The sequence below is a fragment of the Clupea harengus genome, chromosome 18 (assembly GCF_900700415.2).
Source record: "Clupea harengus chromosome 18, Ch_v2.0.2, whole genome shotgun sequence".
Classification (NCBI taxonomy): Eukaryota; Metazoa; Chordata; class Actinopteri; order Clupeiformes; family Clupeidae; genus Clupea; species Clupea harengus.
In genome coordinates, this window is record NC_045169.1 from 21,519,484 (window position 1) to 21,529,982 (window position 10,499).

Consider the following 10,499-nt stretch of genomic DNA (forward strand, 5'->3'; position numbering starts at 1 on the left):
AATGCAGTGACAGTTTTCTTATAGGAATACAGAATTGTTTGTTAATTTTTTTCACAACAAAATTCTCTTACTCTGTTCAAATGTTCTGTTCTGTACATAAATAAAACCCAGGTAAATGTGGCTCCATTTCAAAGTTTGACCTCTCAAACATGGAGCCACTTCGATTCCGCTCCTTGCAAACTCGAACGTGATTGGTTGTCATGTAGCGCGCAGTGTTTTCATCATCAGTCTGCGCTTACTGTTTGGCGTGACGCACTGGCAATGTACACACTAGTCGTTTATTAAACTCGTTTAACAGTTTTTTACTCGCTGCCGTTAACAATGCTGGGTAAAAAATCTGTCAAAGACAAAAAAAGGAGGCATGCTCAAGGAGAGTCTCGTGAAGTGGGCCGAAAACGGAGAAGCACCGACTCCAGCGCCGAGGTAAAGTTTAAAGATGCTAAACAACCGAAGAACAGCCTTCTAGCTAGGAGCAGCCAGGACCCGCTAGCAAGCGTCTGTTGTCAAGAATGTTTTAAAACGTTGCGAATGCACTTGAACTATACAACTACCTAGAGCTGCTTAAGTTACTCTATCCAGCTAATTTTAATTTCCTTTAAGTTACCCATATCCTGTCAGGGTTAATCACATCAGCCCCCATGTTTGGTAGGCCATCGAAATGAAAGTTTTGTGGGCATGAGGCTCACAATAATGATGCTTTTGTTTTTCATTATTGTTTATCTATTTCTAGTGAGCTTCCATGATGTAATATATAATGCAATATATGGGCATGTATGTAGTTAACTGCAGTTTTGCGCACTTTTCACTCTCTGTCATGCTACATGTTAAAGTTTAGGCTAACCTGTACCAACTAAAGGATTTATACTCCAGCTACAAAACGGATGCATTTAATGTTCACAAATGATTTTATTTATGGTTGGTCATGTTTAGCACTTCCAACTTGTGAGATTCAAAACGCCTAATAAAATTGCAACAAATCCGAATTTATGCAAATAAACCCGTTTCAACGGCCCTCTAGCGAATCTTTTTTCCCCCACATTATAATCACATTATTTGAAGCACATTTCAAGCATTTCCCGTCATGGTTTATTTTTCAATGTTGATTCAATTGTTGAATGGAAAGTCAGCTTATTGTCTGTGAACAATGTTAATGAAGACATCCATGCTCCCAGGATGCAAAAGAGGACTTGGAGCAAGCAGAGGCGCCCGTTCAGGAATCCAGTGACGTCGAGGAGGGCGGACTGGACCTTAGCGTACCTTTCAAACCCATCAGTGCCTACGTGTCGGACCGACAGGAGATGCTGGAGCAGTGCTTCCGCGTACTAGGCGAGAATAAACTCAAGAAGATGCTCCCGGACGATTTGAAGGTAGATTGAAGCTTGTATCAATTAGGTACACCTGAAGACTAGCGTAATCATTATTTACCATTTGTCAACAGTACCCTGAGCTACCCTACTGCTGTTAGTCCCTTGGCCTTGGGTTGTGTGCAGCTGCACCTTTTCTCCATGCAGCCCATCATGGATGAGGATAGAGACGCATATTACTTTGACCGCCTCCTGGGATGTGTAGTTTTGCTGTGTCTTTCCTTAAGGACTGGTCTGGCCCCACCATTTGAAATTCATGAAATGGGAGAATTTAGATGAGAACCGTACTAGAGCAGCTGAATAGGCCAACATGTTATCTTTGTGCCTCTTTAAAGGATGTCCCATTTGAGGAGATCAAGAAGCTGTGCTGGGAGCAGCTGGAGCAGCTTTCTTCAAACAACCTGCTGGAAATCCTGGAAGGTGAGAAACAATATCCAGTTAGCATGCATTGTGTGTGTGTGTGTGTGTGTGTGTGTGTGTGTGTGTGTGTGTGTGTGTGTGTGTGTGCGTGTGTGCGGCACTGCATGAAAAGTGGGATTCCTGTAAGTAAGACTAAATTGATGTGGAAGTGCAGGTTAACGACTGCTCACAGGAATTTGTAGGCAGCACAGAAAGCTACCAGGAACTGATGTGGGGTTTCAATTTCTGGTAGTTTTACAAAGCTGAGAAGCTTGGAAGTTGACCCCCAGTCCCTAGGTCTAAAGCCCGAATTATAGATCTGCGTCGGTGTCCGTCCGGACACATAGCCACGCCTTGGCAACACCCTTCCCCGTGGTGGAACGCCCATCCGAGCCCATCCGAGCCCTTCGGAGAGCTGGACGGACACCGACGTGCACCTCTCGATTTTTGTAACTTTTTCGGATACGAACGGATAGCGACGGATACCCCCTTGGCTGTGATTGGTCCGCTAACGAAATCATTTCCTAACGACATAATTTCCGGAATCTCACATTTCCTGTTTCATTCCCTATCTGTTCCTATTCTGTTATAGAGTGTGGATCAGTCGAATATTTCTGTCCGAGCCCGGCCTGCGTCCGACAGAGTAGTGCCCGAGCCAGACAGCCATTCAAATATATTGTCGGAATCCAACCAGACATAGTCAATGTCTCAACTGTCCATACTAATGACACATTTACGTATGTTTTTTATGAATAGCCTGTAGACCGTCTCACAAGCTTCTTCTAGTTGATTATGAACAAACATAACAGAAGAGGTCTGAAGATATTTCTGAAACACTTATAAGGACGCTCAAATGACCGCGAATTCATAGGAGAGAATACTATCCCATTCTCACAGGAGACATCACAGCAATCGGAGCATATTTGTCAAACGCGATAAAAGATAGCCCTGCTCTGAAATATTCCCATTCCATACTGAATATTCTGTTTAGATCAAAGGTTTGTTTTTCGACACCGTGATATTTCAGATGATGGAACAGTTGAAATGAATGCTCATATACAAAAGCTAACCTTAACGTGAAGTGGAGTTAACTTGCAGCCAACACCATTGCATTACAAACCCTAACACACACACATAATGAGAAAGTAGGCTTATTACACCTGGCGATTATCTCGCCTTTTATCTACCATCTTTGAATAATGTAACTTATAAACACGTCGTTTTAAAGCGCTGTGGCCGTCCTGAAAAGATGTGTCAATAAATGAATTTAATCCATAGAATCCACGTTGACTTCACTACTTATTAAGATATTGTAACAAATCACGGAAGTGTGGAATATTTGTTATGGCTTTTAATTAAACACAATACAATGTCAAAATGGCACGGGCTTTATGCCCTGCTACAAGTTATCACGAACAGACTGTGCTACCGTCACACACCTGTATAAACTCCGTCCCAACACAGAACAACGACATGCAATTAGAACAGTAAGGAACATTGTTAAAGAACATCGTTGGGCGCTGCATCATAGACATGTATATATGTCTATGCGCTGCATCACATCGAGAAAAGTATGTGCCCGCCGCACGGCATTATGGGGCGACTATGCCAAGTTAAATATGGAATGTTCAATGCCTTATCGCGCTGACTTGTCCCAGCCCTACCCCAGCCCGACAGCAAGTAAAATATTTTGTCCGAACCCCAATGAGTCAATGTCTCAACTGTTCATACTACTGACACATTTACATACGTTTCTTAAGAATAGCCTGCCTTTATTAAACTCGAGCATCAACAGATGAATGATAAATGCACTGGCTCACACAAACAAGCCCCGTTAAACGCACAAGCGCGCACAAAAGGGATATAAGCATATTGAAATGAATTATTCACATTGCAAGAACGGAATGAAATGGCCTACACATTACACACGCTATGCATCTGATATGCCTAAATAAAACTCACGCTACACCAGAAGAGGCGCGAATAAAACAAGTCTTACCATTGAAGATTATCTTTTTTCTTGACACATTCCTTATAAAAGTATCTACATAGTCCAACCATCGATGTTTAATCCATGTTGTGGAGAAAGAGGATGGCATCAATCATATTTCATTAAAGCTTCACACTTCTTACATTGGACATATCAAACAGCCTCATTAGAATCCGCATAGAATATGATGCCATCCGACAGAAATATCTCCATAGGCCTACAGTAAATTTCCCCTCGAGTGTCGTTTTAAACTCTCCAGATGACAGTTTCTTTTTTTAAAAAACTTTAAGTGCACAAAGTTCGTTATAAAACGATCTACATAGTCCAACAATCGAGGTCTAATCCATTTACATTTAGTCATTTAGCCGACGCTTTTGTACAGGGGAGAAGCATGTGAAGCAAACACGTTTACTTGACTACTTATTAAGATATTTAAATATGGAATGTTCAATGCCTTGACTACTAAGCAGAAATATCTCCATACAGTAGATTCCCCCTCGTTTTGTATCGTTTTAAACTCTCCAGATGACAGTTTATTTTTTAACTTATTCCCTGATACCAGTTTGCCTCCTGTAATCGCGTTGTCACAGCTAGGACATCAAAAAATCCCCGCACACAAGAAGGCTATTATCCTAAATGTGATTTATTTTAGTCTCAAAAACGAACTTCTCCATCACGTGAGGCAGACACGTTGACTTGACTACTTATTAAGATATTTAAATATGGAATGTTCAATGCCTTATCACGCTTATGTTTGAAAGCCATTGTTTTCAGCTTGCAGGTGCTTTTGCCTCTGGCCCAGTTTGTCGGTTTTGACGTTCATCTCTCTCCCCCAACCATCCAGGTTTAATAAATCCGCGTTGACTACTAAGCAGAAATATCTCCATACAGTAGATTCCCCCTCGTTTTGTATTCTTTTAAACTCTCCAGATGACAGTTTATTTTTAACTTCTTCCCTGATACCAGTTTGCCTCCTGTAATCACGTTGTCACAGATATTTATTTGCCCAGTCAGCTTGTTGGTCTTGACGTTCAGATGTTGCGCCTAAACTATCATATCGTCTCGTCACATGATCAAATAGAGACTTGACATTGGACAACAGCATACATATTACCCAGCAATCATCATTACAAATCTGAATATGACAAAAAATACCAAAGAAAATGAGATAGTATTCATTTCATTGAATAATTTTTAATAGTTTCTATAGTGTATGTAAGATAAGCATATCATTTTGTTATAGATTGCTACTATTTTTCACACAAATAATACCTACCATGATGGAGATAAGTTTGCCTTTTCAAGTGAATATATAGCGTTAGACAGACTATTCATTGTAATGTAGTGTGTCTCAAAGACCCATGTGACTACACCTGTTGCTCTTGATGACGTGACGGCTGGGAGGAGGGAGATAAACAATCGACGAATTCTATCACTCAAAGAGGTCGCGTAGTAGCTCGTCTGTGACCAAAAAAACGCTGCTCCACCCACTGTTCTGGCGGTGAATTGTTTTCAACACCCACAGCCGTCGAAGAAGTATAAATCAAAAACAGTACGTCCGAATCCGTCCGAATCTGTTTCCCCGCCCATCCGTAAAACGGACGCACACCGACGCAGATCTATAATTCGGGCTTAAGGGAGGCTTTCACATGGAAATGAAAATGCTGTGAGTTATACAAAAGCAAATCAGTATGGAAAGGATATTTTCATTCACCACTGGTCCAGAGGTTGCACCTTTTTCTAAGAGGTACTAACTACATTTTAAGAAACTTTCTGGTTTAAATTGATCAGGCTTAGTATAATTATAGACTGCATTGGGGTACCTCTCTTTCACCAGTCTTGTGAGTGACAGGTGGTTAAACATCCTATCAGATGAATGAGTTGTAGCGTGGGGGTTGATCTAGAGGTGTTTACATCATGATGCACACCTTTTATATCCATTTGAAAGTCCGTCATGTTTGTTTGTCTAAAGTGCATGTCGGTGGTGTTGCTTACTCACCAATTTCGATAAATAATATCAAATAAAATAATAATAAAAAATATTATTGTGTGTGTGTATTTGTTGTTTTTGCTATGTATCAATAAAGCTTTTCTTTTAGTCAACATGTTTCTCGCAAATGTTTTTATTTTTCTTTCCCCCAATAAATTCATGTTCATGTAATTGATTATAGTGTATCCCATAGGATGACGATAACATGAATATATAGAACATATAACTTATCAGATAAATATGTAGTCTTCATTAACTGCAGTATTTTTGATATAAGCTTTTCTAATTATACACATAATAAAAAATGTAATAATTATTATTATTATTGTTGTTGTTGTTGTAAGGAAGGGGTTTAACCAACCCTGTGTTATGGCCCAGGGTGACGAATTGTGACAGATCTACCTACCAACCACGAGTGACTTTTTCTTCCTAAAATGGGTGGTTTCATCCAATTCTAGCGTAAGGGAGGCAAGTTCTAACATAGACACACATATATATATATATATATATATATATATATATATATATATATATGTCTATGAGTTCTAACCAGGTGGTGTTAGCGCTATTTCAGATGCTAATTGTCATTCACACCTCCGTCACTCCGCCCCCCCCCCCCCCTCCAACACCCGATGCCAGGGATTCGCACTCGACAATTCATGGCACATGTAAACAGCTGTTAACTGCTGGGATTAGTGAGGTTTGTAGGCATTCACAGAGCTGAAAATCAATTTTTTTCATGCAGTGTGTGTGTGTTGATGTGCATCATTGCAGAGGCCTTTATTTCAGTCCTTGGACATTCCATCATTTTTGTAATTTATTTTCCCATAATTTGTTGTGACATGGTTGCAGATGTTTTGAAAAGACCTTCCTGCTGTGGATACTGTGGGTGGCAGACGTTTTTAAGAAGGTTCTCCAGTGCTTACAGCATATGTATTCTCTCATTCTGTGCGTAGGGCGAGAGGTGACGGAGGCTGATGATGCAGAAAACAAGAACAGCAGTGCTGCTGACAGCCAGTGAGTAACTGTCCTTTTGTTAAAACAAGAACAGCAGTGCTGTTGACAGCCAGTGAGTAACTGTCCTTTTCTTAAAACAAGAACAGCAGTGCTGTTGACAGCCAATGAGTAACTGTCCTTTTGTTAAAACAAGAACAGCAGTGCTGTTGACAGCCAGTGAGTAACTGTCCTTTTCTTAAAACAAGAACAGCAGTGCTGTTGACAGCCAGTGAGTAACTGTCCTTTTCTTAAAACAAGAACAGCAGTGCTGTTGACAGCCAATGAGTAACTGTCCTTTTGTTAAAACAAGAACAGCCAGTGCTGTTGACAGCCAGTGAGTAACTGTCCTTTTCTTAAAACAAGAACAGCAGTGCTGTTGACAGCCAATGAGTAACTGTCCTTTTGTTAAAACAAGAACAGCCAGTGCTGTTGACAGCCAGTGAGTAACTGTCCTTTTATTAAAACAAGAACAGCAGTGCAGTTGACAGCCAGTGAGTAACTGTCCTTTTGTTAAAACAAGAACAGCCAGTGCTGTTGACAGCCAGTGAGTAACTGTCCTTTTAGTCCATGATGCTTATAGCAGTTTTCGAAGTTTGGTTTTTGAAAGTGTCATCTGATCTTTTGATTTTTGATGCTCAAGGCAGGATAACAATGTTGACTCCACCTCCTCCGTCAAAGAAAGCAGTGAAGTGGATGAAGTCAAACAAGGTAGGAGCCCGAGGGCCCATTACATAGGACTGGTGGAGAAAGGAAACGAGGAAACAAAAAAAAACATTTCGGTTTATTAAATCACATGGGGATTATAAGTGGCCATCTTCAGCGACTGTATTGTAGACAGCAGTGAGGACACTCAGTGACATATCTAATGTTAAGGAAAGCACTTCACTTCAACCCAAAATTAGAAATGAGAAATGCTTCCTTCTGAAGCAATGCATTTGTGATGTTACTTTTAACTTGCCCACTCCCATATAATTCATGCTGTGTTTGGATCATAGCCCATTCCCATATAAACGATGCTGTGCTTGGATCTTAGCCCATTCCCATATAAACGATGCTGTGCTTGGATCGTAGCCCATTCCCATATAATCTGCTGTGTTTGGATCGTATCCCATTCCCATATAAACTATGCCGTGTTTGGATCGTATCCCATTCCCATATAAACTGCTTTGCTTGGATCGTATCCCAATCCCATATGAACTATGCTGTGCTTGGATCGTATCCCAATCCCATATGAACTATGCTGTGTTTGGATCATATCCCAATCCCATATGAACTATGCTGTGCTTGGATCGTATCCCAATCCCATATGAACTATGCTGTGTTTGGATCGTATCCCATTCCCATATGAACTATGCTGTGTTTGGATCGTATCCCATTCCCATATGAACTATGCTGTGCTTGGACCGTTTAGGTGGAGGTTCTGGGGATGAGAGCGATGTCCTGAGCATCAATGCAGATGTGGATGACAGTGACATCGAGGGTCCCAAAGAAGACAAGCCCCAGGAGGTGGAGGAGGAGTCTGCTGCCGTTCCCCCCACGACCCCACCAGTGGAGGAGGAGAAGGAGGAGAAAATGGAGGAGGAGGAGAAGAAGAAGAAGAAAGAGGACGAGCCTCGCTTGGAGCTCCAGCAGGACATCGAGCGCAGCGTCAGCGAGATCCTCGCTCTGTCCGTCGCAGCCGAGCCCCCGCCACCGCCGCCGAAACCAGCTCCACCCGTGGGCGCGGCGGCGGCAGCACAGTCCCGTTCACCGCAGCCCCAGCTGGCAGATCTCCCATCAGCCCTGGGGGTGACGCAACCCTCGGCCCAGCAGCTGGAGCTCCTGGAGCTGGAGATGAGGGCCCGCGCCATCAAAGCCCTGATGAAGGCCAACGAAACCAAGAAACAGGCCCTGGCTCCCTGAACAGCACCAAGGTTTTCTATCCCGTGCAGCCTGTGATGGGTCACACATGTTTGCATTCAGGGACAGTTGAACCAAACGTTAGGACCTCATTGTAAGTGTTAGGGCAGCTCCATTAGCCTACAAACCCGCGATGATTCTTTGTATAAAAATGAGGCACTCAAGGGAGATGCTTCGCTGTTTCGTTTCGTTTTATACAGTGTCAATAAAGATCGTTGAACTGAACTGACCTGAACTAGATTGCCCACCCGTGCGCTTGTATGATAGACCGATCTGATGACTGGGAAGGGTGAGTCGTAGAGAGGACATTACATGGAGTTTGTGCACATATAGAGCAGCGCCTATATTGTGTTTGACTGCTATGTTTTGCTTAAAGTTACAATTATTTAGTTTGTTCTGGCCGGAAGGCTATTGTGAGGCCAGATGAAGTCGATCTGATGCTTACACACTAACCAGGACATCGATTAAGAAAGCTGGCCCTGGAACTTGTTTATGCTGAATGATCAGCCGATAGAAGACATTTCAGTTCTTCATTTCCGTTACTTTTGTCCGATTTGTTGTTGCTAAGGGTGTATCGGCGGAGTAAACTAGGGGACAGAGAAAATGTCTGGACTTCACGGCATGTGAAGGTGTGTTAAAGCGCTCCAGCTCATAGAATACCTATCTCAGCACCAATCAGTTATAACCTCTAGTCTGGGTGCACCTCACCCTTCAGTGATCTATAACCTCTAGTCTAGGTGCACCTCATCCTACAGTGACCTATAACTTCTAGTCCGGGTGCACCTTATCCTACAGTGACCTATGACCTCTAGTCTGGGTGCACCCTCATCCTTCAGTGACCCCCCACGGTTGGAGGGTAGTGCTGGGCCAGGGTTGGTGGAGGGTAGTGTACTGTTGACCTCTGCTCATGTTATTTTTTGCTTTAGTTAGTCTTGGATTGATCCGGTAGATCAAGGATCGGCTTTATTAGATGTTAGTGGCCAGTTTAAGAGATCGGCCAAGGGCAACAGGTGAAAGGCCACACATTCCTCAGACTGAGAGGGGGGGGGGGGGGGGCACTGACCCCTTGGCTTAGAACGGGCCAAAGAATCTAAGTAGATATATGTAGCCATCATTGGTCTAAACATGTCGTCTTAAATGAATGCAGCTAAATATAGACCAGTCTAAATTTTTTATTTTTTATTATCGAACAGTAATTTGTTGTTGGGGTACCACTGATGGCCGTCAAGAAAGGCTGGACTGTTCAGAGACAGGCATGAAAACATTTGTTCGTAGAGAGGAACAGCAAGTTACTGACCTCCAAATGTACTTTTGTTGTTGTAATGATTTAATGATTGAGCCTTAAAGTTTTTGAGTTTCCACCACAGAGATGTAATCTGTCTTTTCTGTATTTTCCCATAAAAATATTGTGAAGAATTCATATGGGTCTTTGTGCACTATTTTAATTAGTATCTTTGCCACCAAAGCTTTTCGGTTTAACCTTTTTTATTGTTCATGAAAGGTGCAAATTTGCACAGAAAACACTTGTCTGAATATGTGTGATTTAAAATTTCATGTACAATGTATGTTATGATTTAAAGCAGCAATAAGGAGTTCTGTTCCAAAACTAGCAAGCTAACAACCTAAAAGGCATGCAAACACCACCACCAGCCCTGCTGACACTGATAGAAGCTATCAAAATGAATTTGAGGATGGTACCAAAACTAGTTGCCTATAAAACCATACCTCAAGAAGTGTCAAACTGTTGCATAGTGTTACTTTAAGTGAGTTTCACTAAACGAGAGCTGTCGACGTGCGGACCAGTGTTCCATATATGCTACTGCACCAGCTGATTCACCAACTAGACTGTAGAAGTGAAAAA

General features: G+C 42.1%; 1 protein-coding gene across 2 annotated transcripts; it reads left to right on the top strand.

The window, feature by feature from the left end:
* The first annotated feature begins 207 nt into the window (after nucleotides 1-207).
* On the top strand, nucleotides 208-10,058 carry LOC105903154 (caspase activity and apoptosis inhibitor 1). 2 transcript variants are annotated; one of them, XM_031585199.1, is made up of 6 exons: nucleotides 208-423; nucleotides 1,173-1,367; nucleotides 1,700-1,784; nucleotides 6,700-6,760; nucleotides 7,371-7,447; nucleotides 8,151-10,058. In XM_031585199.1, exons 1-6 carry the CDS (start codon nucleotides 322-324, stop codon nucleotides 8,639-8,641), a joined length of 1,011 nt encoding a protein of 336 aa, XP_031441059.1. In that variant the 5' UTR covers nucleotides 208-321; the 3' UTR covers nucleotides 8,642-10,058. The 2 variants fall into 2 exon arrangements, with proteins under 2 accessions (XP_031441059.1, XP_012686320.1); XM_012830866.2 differs by having other exon boundaries at nucleotides 7,380-7,447.
* Nucleotides 10,059-10,499: the final 441 nt, after the last annotated feature.